The sequence below is a fragment of the Copadichromis virginalis genome, linkage group LG10 (assembly GCF_057382275.1).
Source record: "Copadichromis virginalis isolate Kocher_CV1m ecotype Utaka linkage group LG10, C_Virginalis_male_GT1.1, whole genome shotgun sequence".
NCBI classification, from domain to species: domain Eukaryota; kingdom Metazoa; phylum Chordata; class Actinopteri; order Cichliformes; family Cichlidae; genus Copadichromis; species Copadichromis virginalis.
Window position 1 is genome coordinate 9,360,397 of NC_140627.1, and position 15,621 is coordinate 9,376,017.

General features: G+C 39.4%; 1 protein-coding gene across 1 annotated transcript in view; it reads right to left on the reverse strand.

Moving 5' to 3' along the window:
- ar (androgen receptor) overlaps positions 1-15,318 on the reverse strand; it is a 30,344-nt gene extending 15,026 nt beyond the window's left edge. Inside the window, exons 1-3 of the mRNA XM_085469711.1 lie at positions 13,712-15,318; positions 4,437-4,588; positions 4,159-4,275 (exon numbers count right to left, since the gene is read on the reverse strand). Of these exons, the coding sequence (XP_085325837.1) occupies positions 4,159-4,275; positions 4,437-4,588; positions 13,712-14,874 (1,432 nt within the window). The 5' untranslated portion in view covers positions 14,875-15,318. The remainder of the gene's footprint in view (positions 1-4,158; positions 4,276-4,436; positions 4,589-13,711) is intronic.
- Positions 15,319-15,621: the final 303 nt, after the last annotated feature.

Genomic DNA, 15,621 nt, shown 5'->3' on the forward strand with positions numbered 1-15,621 from the left:
TCTGACCTGATCTGTGAAGATCTTGTCAGAGGAGACCAGTGAGAGGCTGAGTGACTGCTTCAAAACCACAGACTGGGATGTAATATGTAGTCCACAGGCAGTGTTGGGGAGTAACGGAATACATGCACCTCCGTTACGTATTTAAAATACAAAATATGAGTAACTGTATTCCGTTACAGTTACCGTTTAAAAAGGGGGTATTCAGAATACAGTTACTTTGTTGAAATAAAAGGATTACACGGCGGTATTTTCCTCTTTCCTTTGTTAGGCTATGCCCTCGCTATTTTTGGCAATTCCACGCCGGTGGAAACTCAAACAAAACACGAATTAAGAGGCTCAAATGCCTGTGTCTCAATCTTGCGTCTCATAATGACGTGAAGAAATATAAAAAAAAATTATTTAATATGAAAGCAATAAGAGAGTGTTACAGGCATCGCCCTAAAGAATGTAGCCTCATGGGCAATGTAGTGCTGCAGGGAGAATCGACTGCCATACCCGTTATGTGTCTGTGAGCGAGGGAGGGAGAAAAAGGAGAGTACGAGCTGTCACCGAGCAGAAAGAGTGCTCTCTCCCTTCCTTTTAACTCTTTATATCGGACTTCAGATACAACATCACTAAATGTCACCTCCAGAAGTTCTCTTATGATAAAGTCATCAGTGGTTGTGTATCTGAGGAGAATGATCTGGAGAACAGGAAGGTCATCACTGACTTTGTCATCTAGTGTGAACTCAAACACCAGTTATATGAAGCAGATGGTGGTTGACTTCCAGAGAAAACTCCCATCACATTGTTGAACATCAGGGTCAGGAACAAACTGCTGGGAGTTCACCTTGTAACACTAAACTGGACTGGTCACGTAACACTTAAACTTTTGCAACAGGGGCCAAAGTCAGCTTCATCTGTTGGGCAGGCTGAGTTCTTTTGGGGGTTGGACATTACTGAGGACATTACTCAGATCACGGCACCTAATACTGATTTTCAACATTGTCCCTTGCAAGCAGATCTTTCTCCAGATTGTGGGACTCTTTCAATGATGATATTATAGTATAAGTATAATCAGTGCTTGATGTTCAAAGGCGTCAATTTTATGTTGAGGAACATTTTACTGAAATTGTTCCACAATTTGTAGATGCATTTTTTTTTGCAGATTGGTGAATCTCTGCCCATCTTTACTCCAAAGAAACTCTGTAAGATATTATTTTTATAAATGCTTATGTTACTAACATGTTCTCTATTAACCCAATTAGTTGCAACATGGGGTTACAGCTTTTTATTGCCCCCATCCAAAGTTTATTGAGATGTACTGCTGAGATTAAATTGAGTTATTATTTTTCATGAAAAAGTAAAATATCTGTTTAAATATCTTTTTAAAATAAAATATGGATTTATGAGATTTGCAAATAATTGCATTCTGCTTTGATTTACATCCTACATCTTTGGAATTTATCTTATTTATATCAATCAGAGAAAGCATGCAAACAGGGACACAAACCAGCACCTCACAGGTTACTACTTGACTGCTCTAACCTCAAGTCTTTGTCTAATCCAAGTTGCCCAGATAGCAGATATACGTAACCTTGAATTCAACCATTTTGGATGACAGTTCTTAAGGGATCTGAGCCTCTGCCTGGCTTGGGAAGACTTTGGAATCTGACAGGAGGAATTAGGGTAAATTGCTGGGGAAAAGGTCGTTCTACCTTGAGGCAAACGGAGAGATGTGAAATACTAATGTTATAGTTTGAACTCTGGAAGTGTTGTGCTAGAATTACAATAACGAGAACTGCTTGCTTTTGGACAAAGCCCAATTCTAGGTGTTCAAAACAAAGGAATACGACCCAATGGATGGTACAGCTGCAAAGCAAAACTCTGACGTGAAATCTGTATTCTACTGCCTGATTGAATTCTTGGTCATTTGAGCTGCTTGCCTATTCTTCTTGTTCCCTTCTCAATGTCAATTCTATCTTCATTACTCTGACCATTCATTTTCTTGCTCACCATTTGCAAGCTAATCAGTCTTCGGATGTCCATCCTTCAAATCTCTGTGTTCTTCTGTCACTCTGCCTTTCAGACTCTTTGTTGCAACCTGGCTCCAACTCATCTCCACCCCATCTAAGTCACTATATTAGTTCTTCATCTCCACCATCAGCAGCATCTAGACTCCAAGACTGTTTTGCCCTACCATTGTAGGTTCTACGATCTGCCATGCTCTACCTTCTTTGGAGTTTACCAGCAATATAGTTTATTTCTGAGAATGTGTACTTCAATGAATTATGTTCACTTGTTTCAACAATCTGTTATTGTTCAACAAAAAACAAAAAACGAAGAAGTAGATTTAACTCTCGTTTGTTGACTGTGAAGCACTAGCCAATGTGAATTTTAACATCCATCTCTTATATTCAGGTCTTCAGGTACTTTGAAGCCTTTATTTGACTTGGAAAGACTAGCATCAGTAATCAAAACAAATTGATAAGAAAGCGATTGACTTACCTCGAGGCAGACAGGGAACTATGAAACACCATGGTAAATGGTAAATTGACTGGTTCTTATATAGCGCTTTTCTACTCTCACTAAGCACTCAAAGCGCTATTATATTTACTGAAGCATTGCGCTAGCCCTGCCCTATAATTCAGATAACTTCCATTACCTGTTTTGGGATAAAACCTGCACATAATCCTGGATAGTACAACTGAATAACTTTTACCACTGTAATAAACTGACTTCATGACTGTGATTTTTTTTTTAACTAAAGTAATATTACAAAATCAAGCACTGGAACTTTGACAGAATGGCCCCAATTCACTGAGCTGCCTTATTTTTTCAACAAATGCTGGAGAAAAACAGTGGCTTATGTGCATCATTATTTTATAAAGGTTTAACTCTGACTTGCAGATTGTGATACACATCTCTTATACTCTTGTCAAAAGAAGTCAGGGGTTGGGTTCTGAAACTGCAAAGTTTTTAAAGAATGTTAGGCAGTGTAATGTTCTCCATGAAATGTATTTCCACTGGGACAGCAGATGTGCAGTGAGCTTTCCTGTGACTGCTCAAAATAAAACTCCCATCATGCTTTGGTGAAAGTAACTGTTTGTTATCTGTTTGCAGATGTAATTAACATTCCAGAAATAATATGGAATTTAAATTATAAGAATAACTCATAAGAATTATGATTAAAATAAATGCTAGACAGACAGACCTTCTAAACTACAATAAGTGAAACAAATAGATCAAATCTAGTAGTAGGGTTATTATTTAAGGCATATAGATGCCAGTGGATTTGACATTTGGTAATACATTAATCATCATATTCTCTAAGCATTTTAGGACTTTAAAGTATTTCCAGTAAAACACCCTCTGGGATAATAGGACAAAACATATAATTTCGCTGCTTCCACTTCCACAAAATTATTGCCATATATTTCCCTGTTAGATGCCAAGAATGAATTACATGTCTGTGATGAGAAGATAAGTGAAAGGAACTTTTTAGCCACAACCAGAAAAGGTGTCCCTTTTTACTAACAATCACAGCATTAGATCACATTTTCCCTCCATGCGTTTGTCAGTGACTGGTGGCAAATTACCAGCATGTCTGCTGCTTTAATTCACATGTCTCATGTCAGCTTTGTGCTTCTAGTACAATTTTCACCGTTAACAGAATGAGAAAATGGAAGAGAGTGAAAATTGAACACAAGCCTAAAATTAGTGCACTACATGTCAATCTTTACAGCCTAATATGACGAGCAGGTCTTGGTGACAGTAAGGAGAAGTGAATGGAAGAGGTCTAAATTGCATGGCAGCTCAGTCAGGGGCTTGATTATCAGTAACATCCCCTATTGTGATGATGCTGCAATTGAAGAGAGCCAGATAAGATGTGCAGTGCAGAAAGAATAAAATACTTGGTCTGAGGAAACCATTAATAGTGTCACTTTCAGGGTTTCACTTTTTTTGTAGTGCTTTGTTCATCTTTTTTTCCTCTCTCTCTCTCTCTCTCTCTCTCTCTCTCTTTTTTTTTTATATACACACACACACACACACACACACACACACACACACACACACACACACACATATATATGTATATATATATATATTATATACCATTATAAACCATAGCATCAAGTCAACAAGTATTAGCTGCTTCTTTGCAAAAATCCATCCCACCTCCAAGAGTCATCCCAGCTTCAAAGCACTTCTTCAGGCGACAGGAGGGGCAGTTCTTTCTTCTTAGCTTATCAATAGTGCAGTCATTCTTGCTGGCACACAGGTATTTCTGCTTGCCTACAGGAGAAACCGTGAAACAATGTAAAAAAATGTAAATCACTTAAACTGAAGACAACCATGAGCAAACACAAAACTCTTTAGGAACTATTAATGTGTAGAATAAAGAGCCAGAATCTCAAGTGGACTGGCATAAAACTCACAGCCCAGTTGGGATTTACCTTCGGCAGCCCTTTTGAAGAAAACCTTGCAGCTGCCACAGGTGAGTGCGCCGTAATGGCAGCCAGATGCCTCGTCCGAGCAGATAAGGCATGTCCTCTGTGGGGGAAAGAAGAACTCCATGGGAAACATGTGTTCTCTACTGGACTCAAACCTGCAGTCAAACACAAACCCCCCCCCCCCAAAACAAGCCATTTATAAAATCATAAACCATTTTTATCCCACACGAAATTAAACTCATACTATACCACAAGTAAGCTACTTAATTCACTCATACCCAAGACCCATGGTAAACTCTAGTAGTTAGGTAGTTAGGTAGTTATAAAAAAGAGGACAGGCCGATGATGAAAGTGTGGGAAAGACTGAAGCACCGTGGCTATGGTACGGAGGGGGGCTGGGGTGAGTTGAGTGAGCTGCAACCTTGGACACAGAGAGATTGGAGACAACTCAGACACAATGCTGCCTCGGTGACGTGCTACTCAGATATCAAGGTTCGGTGTAAAAGAGACAAGCATGAAGTGAAGAGCCTCACTGTGTCCTGACTGATTTTAAGAATAAATAAAATATTCTATCAGAATGGGAAAACTCGAGCATGACACGTATGCATCTGGGCTTTGACAACTTTATAATAATAAGCAGCAAATCTAATTTGAATTCATTTTTATATGAGCTCTGTTACAGTAGACTTAAGTGTTTTAAGGAAGGGCCCTTTTGTTCAAAGCTTCACATTTATTTAATGCTTAACACTAACACACAAAGTCTAATTAGATTTCTTCGACACGTAGGTCCGGCTTGGTTGTGATTAAAAGATGACAGTTTGAGCAACGAGAGTTGAGATTATACAGAGCAACCTAGTATTCTTTTGTAGCCCAGGATCTGCTGATGATAAATGTGAAAAATATGCATGTCAATATGCCAATGCTCGGCGCACAGAACAAAAGAGGCCGCTAATAATCCCAACTGACAGATGAGAGCTTGAACTGATCAGATTTGCACATAATGTGTTAACAGAGAAGGTGACAATTTTCTCTTAACCCAGCCAGCCAAAATGTGGTATCCTATTATGCATAATTGTGTATATCCTAAGGCATGCGGTACTTTCCTTTTTTGAAAATAACTTACTGATCCAGCTTTTTGCTGTATTTAAAGACACTGTAATAGGCAAATTATCTGGGCTAACCACATTTAACTCTTTTATTGAAAACAGGAAGCTAGCAAGATTGGTTCACTGGTAGAACAAGTGCAACATGTTTCTTTTTTTTTTTTTTTTAACAGGGAGACTGGCTTTATTTTTTCTTGAATAAAGCCTGATGGGGAACACGCTTTTTATCTACTATAAAGTTACTCTAGTTACTTACTCTGTGGATTTGTGTGAATCCTTGAAAATGTGCTGACCTGCGTGGTGCTCACTTGTTTTAACTTATGTGTTTACATACAGTTTTAGGACGCCAGGTACTTTAGGGCACAGTTAATGACAAAAGATTCATGTTTGAAAAATTCCTAAGCTATCGTGCCAATCACCTGGATCGTGCTAACATCCAGGCCAGATGATGTAGTCCAAAGAGAAATTGTTATAAACACTTATTAGACATTTCCACCTAATCAGGCAGTCCCATTAAAATAATTACTTTAGACAGAGCAAAATTCAGTAAAAGGATGAAAAATAGATACATGCAAATATGCCTGATATAAACTTTTACATTATTGTTGTTGTCAGTCGTATGCTCACTCACACACCACAGCGGAGTGTGGCATTTATGTGTGTCTGACTGCATGCTATATGGTTTTATTTGACCTTTATTGCAATTTTAAAATACAAAAAAACAAACATCAGAGTTTAACAATATACACACTTAGCCTTCAGCATTTGACGTTTTAAACACTCTGATGTCATCTTCTGAATAATTACATTTGAATATAATTGGTATAGTTGTCACAGCGGGGTGCGCCGATGTGTGCGGAAACAGGACCCAAAAGCAGATGATGATGAGGAATAGTAATGATTAACAGAAAAGTGAACCTTTATTGCGATGACGGCAGGAAATGAACCAAGAGACCAAAGCAAACAGGCAAAACACTAAGAAACAAAACACTGAACTGACAAAACACTAAGAAACAAAACACTAAAGGTACTAAGACCAAAAACTATAACTATGACCGAGGTGGAAAAATAAACAGGCTATGACTATGGTGAGAATAAACAGACGAACTGACAATGGCATGAAGAAAACAAAAGGCTTAAATACAGACATGAGGTGATCAGGGGAAGTGGCGACACATGGGGGAAAACAGCTGACAGACATAAACCTAATGACAGGACCAGGAGAGGAAAGCTAAATACAATGAACAAAGAACACATGACATTGTCAGAATAAAACAGGAAATGACAACACAACTTAACAGACCTAATACGTGATGAAATAAATAGAAAACCCCAAAACATAGAAAACCCAGGAACAATAACTGCCTAAACTAAAGGCAAATAGGAAATAACACAAACTAATAACATATCAAAAAATACAAAGAAAACTCAGAGTGCTGGGTCGGAGACCCAGCCTGTGACAATAGTGACCATTTAAATATTTCCAAAATGAACAGATATTATTCAGGTTTACTCTTTACCTTGAAGCATATACCTCAAGGTAGTATTTTGCTACAACGTAAAAGTACAAATAGATAACTTTCACAGGTTAAATGAGACTTTTTCTGTTGCAATAATTAGCAAAAATTGTCCTGCAACAGCCACCTCCATGCTTGATCAGACACAATCGAGTAAAATGTTTAAGATGGTTCCTATTTGGTCATAGTCAGTTCAGCTTGTTTTTGTAGTGTTCCGGGATGGAACTAAATAAATTGGTAAACATCTGTTTTCATTCATTTATGTGGTCATGACTCATCCTTCACATGCAAGAGGCGCTAGTCGAGCATGAAGTATTATGGCCTGATTTGACAGAGATCGCATTTACTTTAAGTACTGTATAATAATAATAATCACCGAGTAGGTTTCTTTACTGAGTTACTGTACTATGCAAGCCTCTCGCTGCCATTTGTGCTGCCACTCTGCATACTTGGTTGACTCCACACGCAGACGAAACAGAAACATTCTGTGTCCATTTCCTGCTCTTTGTTACCAGTCTTGTAAAATTCTTCAAAGCTTGGCTGGTTGCTATTTTTCTGCACTACCAATTAATGTCAAAGGGTAACCAACCAATCACAAGTTATTTTTGTAGAAAATTGCTGCTCAAAACTACTCCTATTAAGATTTTAACCAGAATCCTTCACATATCTACCAGACTGCCGCCGTGTCGCACTTCCGATCCCATATATGTCCCAGGGGGTTTGTTTCCAAAAACTTAACTACTGCGAATCATTGAGGTCTGCAGCATTCACAGCGCTGAAAATGCAGTTTTAATGCTGTGAAAGTTTCAATAAATAATCTCTTTGTCTAAAACTGGAACTCTGGAAGGTTTAACAACAAAGTGCAGTAAACAAGAAATATCACATGGTAATACTAAACTGTATTTAACAACTATTAAATTACAAATTGAAAAATTAAAGCATTTTGTTAAAATTATTTTTTTTCTCATAGTAGGTAAAATGTCTTGACTTTCCATCAGGCGTAGTCCCAGAATTTAATCAAAACTACAACTTTACATAATTGCCTGGCTAAATAACTCCATCCAGCTGTGCAGCTCACTGCCACGAGGTCCAAATGGGTAAAAGCATGCCTGAGTTTTCTCAGCTCTGCTTTGCAGTAAAACCACACAGATGTTCCTCATGCTCACAGCAGGTGTAACTGCAACATATACACATAACTATTGCAATGCATTTTTTCCAAACTAAATGATAGCAAGGCACAAAATCTTTCTGTTAAAACCAAATCTAAGAAGCAGCAACAAAAGGTAAAAAAAGCAGGCTCTCGCTCATGGCATAAGAGAGATTTTAGCAATGTGGTGACAGGAAAAAGAGTTCAGCAGAGATCAGCTTTTTGCAAATGAACAGGAGATCATTGCTTTGGTTGCTAAACAAAGGCTGAATGTGTTTACAACTGGCTATGTTATTTATTTATTTCAACTTTTCTTTCCTACTTTTGTATTTTTTTAATATCCAAAAGTGTTCCATTCATTGCTCCTCAAACATCTCCCAGTTTTTGTAGTGGTGCAATTGTACAAAACATCCTGCACCTTAAGTCTTGAATCGTGTTTATGTTGTGTATAGATAGATAAAAAAGACAAGACAAGCTTGACTTGGAAAACTGTATAAGCAGGGTTTTGAAAGGGCTTCAGACATTAAGCAATGTCTCGCTCACTCAGTGTCCTCATGGTCTAAACTATAAACCACATAACCTCTCTGAACTGAGTGTGAGGACCTACTGATCTGTCACAGATCAGCTGCTTTCGCTTTCTAATTTTCTGTTTTGTGTTACTCTAACTTGCTATCTACATTGTGATCAGATTCGTGCTTTGCATCTTGCCACCATGCAGGAATGCCTACTTTGGAATCTTCCCCATAAAACGCCAGTCAATACCCTCAGAGGTCAGTGGCATCAAGTGTAAGAAAGTTTGCACCTTAGAGCTCTCTCTTTACATCTAGACAAGCTCCATTCGTTTGAAAGTGCCATTGAATACATATAAAAATAGGATTAGGAAACATAAATCGGTTTGTGGACGTCCATTTCTAAAGCCTCATGCTGAACATTTTTACTGCTGCCATCTTGTTTTTTTCTTACACCAAACATAAGTGCCAAATCTCACTGTGGCCCTGAGAACACTGCACTCATCTGTTAGTGATTTGTCATGTTAAGATAAGATAAACCTTTATTAGTCACGTGGGAAATTTGTTTGGTCACAGCAGACAGCGGACAGTACAAAGTTAAGACCATCAAAAATTAAGAAAAAACAATAGAATAGAATAAGAAAAAATAGAATAACATACTGTACAAAATAGAATAAAATACTATGTTGCATAAGAAAAATTGCACTTGCCAATATTGTACATAAGGGAGACTAGGTGAAGGTTACCATGGTGTACTGGATGTGTGTGTGTATGTGTGTGTGCACGCGTGTGTGTGCGCATATGTGTGTGTGAGTGCGCGCATATGTGGTAGTCACAACCTAAAGTAGAAACTGACAATTAAGACCACGGTGATATAAAGACAATACTGACTATGGTGATAAATCAAAAGAGAAGGTATAGCAATTCTTTTCGTAGACCTCTACACAATCCTCAGGCATCTCCACCAGCTGATCTGCAATTTCCAGATCTGACATTCATGTCCTAACAGCCATGTGCTTTCTTTTTGTTGTTTTGATTCACTCTGCTGCTTGAATTTACACAATTTCAGGCCTGTCAATCAAACAATGTGCATTGCTTTAAACATCCTGAGTCTGCCATGCCTGCAAACAGCTGACCTCAACAAGGCCAGTGGCCAAGAATGCCTTTCAGTGCTAGAATTCAACAATATTTCCTTTCTGAAATCATAAAGGAGCTAACATCCCTGTACAGAATAAGGCCGGTTTACCAGCAGTGAAATACAATGAAATGTATTTCAGTGAAATGCTGGCTATCAAAGCTGAGGAAACCCTGTAGAAAATGTTTCAGTCTAAATCATTTATGTAAAAAGTCATCAAAAAGCAAATGATGGCACTGCTTTCATGAACCAAACCCTTGCTACATTTTTAAATGGTAAGTAATAATCTGTAACCAATTACATTCAGAGAATAACCTTCCCACCACTCCACGCTGCCTCCGCTACAGGTAAACATTCAGTCAAGGCAAATTACCATAAAACTAAAATAATACATATCTTCTGCCAGAAGGTAAACATGCAAGGGCTGGGAGTCTTTTCAGTTTAAACCTTGAGCAATCAAGCTGTTTTAGTGCCTAGAAAGAGCGAGTGAGGTCATCTATGACCCCATTTTATTCCATTTTATATAGGAATTCCTTTTTTAATGCATTTATCAAAAATACAACACAATCATTTCCCCACAAGGAACACTCCCATCTACGACACATGTTCTAGTATCGTAAATTATTGTTTTAAACCTGAGCTAACCCATCAACATCAACTGAGCTGTTTTCACTGAGCATTAAATATCTGCCCCAAGTCAGTCTTGCTACTCTAGGTTTGTTAGCCATGTTTCACAATAATACAACACGATGTAATCATTAGAAGTGAAAAAGTGGAACAAAATTAAAACCCAGTAATGTCTAAGTGAAAAAAATCCATAAAACTTTCCATTACCCTTCTCTACACACAGGGATCAGTTCCTGGGTGAAAGTATGAAAAGTTAAAGAAGTAGACTGACAAGTTAATTCTGGAAATTTTTTTTATAGATTAAAAAATATATAGGTAGATATAACATGGTTTCAAAAATGACCTTCTTGGGTTGACTGCTCAGTAGATTAGGCAGACCACACTGCTACACCTCCTCTCAGCAGCTTTGTACAGAAATTCACTTTACACCACGCAGACAGCTATGCGGTACTGAACACTAACAGCCAAAGGAAACAGTGTCCCTTTTCTGACTGCACTAACAATCATTCACCCAGGTGAATTTGAGAAAGCTCTGCACAACACCAGCAGACAACACCTCTGTGTGGCATGCACGTCACACGATGGCTGTCAGTCACCCAAAGTGGGCACCACTTTGGGTGCTTTATAGTCTGAACTAAAATGTGTTGAGAGATTTTAAGAACCTGACACACTCAGAAACATTTGAAACTACGAAAGCACCAACTGTGCGTGTGGCTTGGGGTTTTTTGTTAACTTGTGTTGTTAATTATTCCCACTTTTGTGCCACAGAAACATCAAAATCTTCTCGCTAAAACAAGACTGTCTGCATCTCTTTATCACATTAACTTTGAATGCTTAGCTAGAGCCAAACTGATGTGAAACATCACCCAGTGGCCCAGGTAAATTAAGTTAAACTAAATCTTATTTTCAGGTACAGCCACCAAGGTCACTGTCGGGTAATACAAATGTTTGTCTATAAACTAGAGATGGCACGATACCACTTTTTTATGTCCGATACCGATACCGATATCATAAATTTGGATATCTGCCGATACCGATATGAATCCGATATAGTGTTTTTTAATCAACAAAACTGTTTTTTAAAATATCTTGCTGCATTTTGCAAGTCTGCAAGTTCATACTCAAGTTTAAAACAACAACTACACTAAAGCTATTCTGTTATACCTGTATACAAAAAAAATATTTCATAGTTCAGCAATACTGATCAATCTAATAAACTTAGACCTACACCATTCTCCCTATTCTGGTATTTTAAAGAGTACTTAGCGTAAATATTAAGCAACCTAACTAATAGGGTTCCAACTCCCAGCAACAACAAAAATAAATAAATAAAAAATAGGGAACCACCCCTCACGCTCCACCTCATGATGCTTAATCGACGTAATCAACCTTAATTTGATGCAGTGTGAAAAAAAATGCACAGAAATATTAAATAGATTCAACATCTTTCTTCAACAAAATTGCAGACTGCACAGATGGTACCTTCCCAAAGGAAAAAGTACTATAGCTTACTAGGGTATATATATTAGACTTAATAGTCACTATATACAGTAATTGACTTCTATTCGTTTTACATCAAATTAAAACTTTGGGTGTCAGATAATTATTTATTAAAAGCTAGACATTTTAAATGAGAATAAGAAAGAAAAGTATGTCTTTGTGCCCCCTTTTCCCAGTTAATGCCCTATCGGCCCCCCTGGCTAAACTTTGCTAGATCCGCCCCTGCACAGTTACCAGCGTCAGCTACGTAGAAAACGATCCTGGTGTAGAAAGTAATATTAAATAAATTCTAACAACAGCTTATCAAGCTTAAACGTGCTGCTGTTGTTCAGCCGCTGGTTTCCTCTTTCTGGTGCAAAGTGGGCCAAAAACAAACAAGAAAGACAGACTCGCTACAGAAAAGCCGATCAGCTGATCATTTAAGCAGTTTCACGATTGAAGTAGCAGCCGGAGAGCGAGAGGCAGTCTTAACCTTAACGTGGGAATGCTTTACAAACATTCAGAGATGGACTTACACACTTGCTTTACTTCTCTCTGGGATAACTTTGTCGGAGATGAAATGCCAGGTTGCTAGCGAAGCTCCAAATGCTATCCAGACCACCTACAGGTCCCGCATGCCACAGCCGCTCTATCACGTGATGCATACTGCTCCGATGTGCTAACGTTCTGAGGTGAGTTACGGCGTGTTGCAAGTTTTGTGAGGTGCTTTCGTGATATTTAATGGATCGGATTACATTTTTTATTTTTCTCCGATATCCGATCCAGTAATTTAGGTCAGTATCGGACCGATACCGATACGTAATATCGGATCGGTCCATCTCTACTATAAACTGCCTCATCTTTTTTGTCAGAATTCAAAATCATGGGGACTAACATTTACAATAGTCAAGGAACAAACAAACTTGAAGAAAAAGTCAAGCAGTGATTTTCCCCCTTTTTCTCCACTCTGTCATCATCTGACTTTATGAAATGAATACATCCACTATCATCTGAATACATACAACACTCTCTCATTCACTTTATTCAGAATTTTTTTTTTATTAAAAATAGAATCAAACTTTATTCATTACAAATGTTTGGAGGAAAAGGGTTGTTAAAATGTTTCCATGTATCGCTTTGATCTCCTTTTTTTTTTTGTTGTAGCTATAATCAGTTTGGCATACTTCAATTATTGTCTTTTTTAAAAAATTAGACTTTCACACAGTGTATAAAATCAGCAGCTCTGGGTTACTGTAAAATCGCCAAATATGTGAAGCAGGTGTATTTCTAGATTGGAGCCTGAAACTTCTGCCTACACATTTTCTCAGCAGGGAATTTTTTTTAAACAGTCTGTTCAGTTTGCCACTATGGTTTGGAACCAGAAAAAACAAGTGTGGGGTAAATGTTTCCTGCATCAATAAAAGAACAACAACAACAAAGAAAAAAGAAATACGCGCACACACGCACACACACACAGAGACAGTAAAGAAATTGATATGTGGTGTAGTATCAGTTGCCTTTTGCTGTTTGTCAGTCTGTGGATTGGTGATCTAATCCTGGTCAGAGACAGACCCTCAAGCCCCCTAAGGGACAAAGGGTCAACCTGTGGTCCTGAGTTTGAATATATATATATATATAAAGTAGAACGTTTGGCTCGCAATTACACCTAGAACTGTTCAACCTTTGGTTATACTGCAATATGAAATACATATTTATATTGTAATCACGTAAAATTACTATTACCAGCCGACTAAAGCTCACCTGGTGTCGTTGTAAGTGACATCCAGCCATTCGCCGACTTCACCCTTCATGTAGTTGGAGTTGGGATAAGGCGTCCTCAGCATCCCGCCAGGGTACCACTGTTCACGGCGCATTACGGTCCCGTCATATGGATTGCATATAAACGGGGAGTTCGCTCCCGAGCTCTGCACGTTCATGCACTGCCTCGACCCCCAAAACTGCGAGTTGTACTTGTCGCCGAAGCTGTAATTAGGCCTGCTGACCCACGACGCCCCTGCAGATGCACTTCCCTCAGATTTGACTTTGACGCCGTACCGTTCTGCCTGAAACCCCGTGGACCTATTCTCCACGGCATCCACGACGTCTCCGGCTTCCTCCACGGAGTTGTAAGCTCCGCATGGCCTCTGTGCAGCCGCGGGGCCGAACTGTGCCAAAGGCTCCGGCGCAGCTGGGGCGTAAGGGCAAGAGGCAGCGCACGCTATGTCCAGATGATCTATCTCTTTCGGAGTTATGTCATCAGCCAGGCACAGCGTGAAGTTTTGCGCGTTCACAGATGTCGCCGTGGAAGTAAGGTGATGAAAAGCCGCCGCGGGCTCTGAACTTTTGAACATTTTCACCTGTTGCTTGTGGTCGTGTGGCGGGCGCTCATCTCGCTCGGGACACCTGTACTCGGAGAGAGAAGCCGGGGCTCCGGGACAGTTCGCAGGCACGGCTTCCACCCCGAATAAATACTCTGCGCTCATTTGGTCATTTGCGGCACACGGCGGGAGAGAAACGTGCGCCTCGCTCGTGTCACCGGACTCCATGGTCAGACCCAGAGACACGGACACAGCTTTGCAGAGCTCCCTGGCTGTTTCTGAGATTGTGGCGCAGGCAGAAAAGGAGCGAATGTCGCCCACTCGGCACTCAGCGCTTAACTCCTCCTGAGGAGCAGCAGCTGTCTGGCAGCAGCGTTTCTCCATGTCACAGGCTAGCGGAATAATGTTTCCGGATCCGTACAGGTTTGCATTCTCGGATTCTGCCAAACTCCCGGCACTGCTTCCAGTCGGGGTTTTGGTGAAATAGACGCGACTTTCTTCAGTTTTTTGCGCCATACTGGCAGCGGTCACGACGTTGCCTGTGTATGATTTCCTATCCTCTGGCCAGATTTTGGCACAAAATAACTGTCTGCTCGTTTGGCTCATGTCCCAGAAAGTGTTTGCTTTGCCAGGATACTGGACTTTGCACGTCAAAAAGTCTTCGCAGTTCTCAGCAGCACAACAGCCCAACTCTCACGTTGTGAAAAGCGTTTTGGTAAAAGGTCCTAGGTGAGCCGCAGGACTCACAAACTCCTCCTAAACTGAGATGTTCAGAGTCAGGCGCTCGACTTGTAGTTGATTAAAAGGGAATTCAGGGAAGGACTCTGTGTCCGTCAAACATGGCACTTTCCCCTCCAATAGGTTACAATAAAACCAAGGCGCCAATTTAATATGTGTACTTTAATAATCAAGTTCTATTTGTCATCACGCCAAAAGGCATGTTAAGAAGACTTCACACAAAACAATGTAATGTTAGCCTTTCTGCCTCTGGTTGTTTTACATCAGACTTGCATGTGTGCAGCCCATCACATTTTTATGGGCCCACCACAGCTTTTTCTTTTTTCTTTCTTTTTTCTTCTTCTTTTTTTAGTAAAATTCCACAGGGTACAAACCTATTTTCTTTTTATGTCTTGTCGGATTAAAAAAAAGACCTCAGCCTTTTTGATAGGTAAGGTTTGCGTCATGATTAATCTTTCCAATAAACGCTCTCCAAACATCAGGTGCAGATATAAGTGCAGTTTATGGATTTGTAAAACCACTTCAAATTGTTTAAGATGATTTTCAAGTTGGATTTGGTACTATTTAGCTCGCTCAGAGGCCTGTCTTCAGATCCAGACTTTTAGTCTTTTTAGT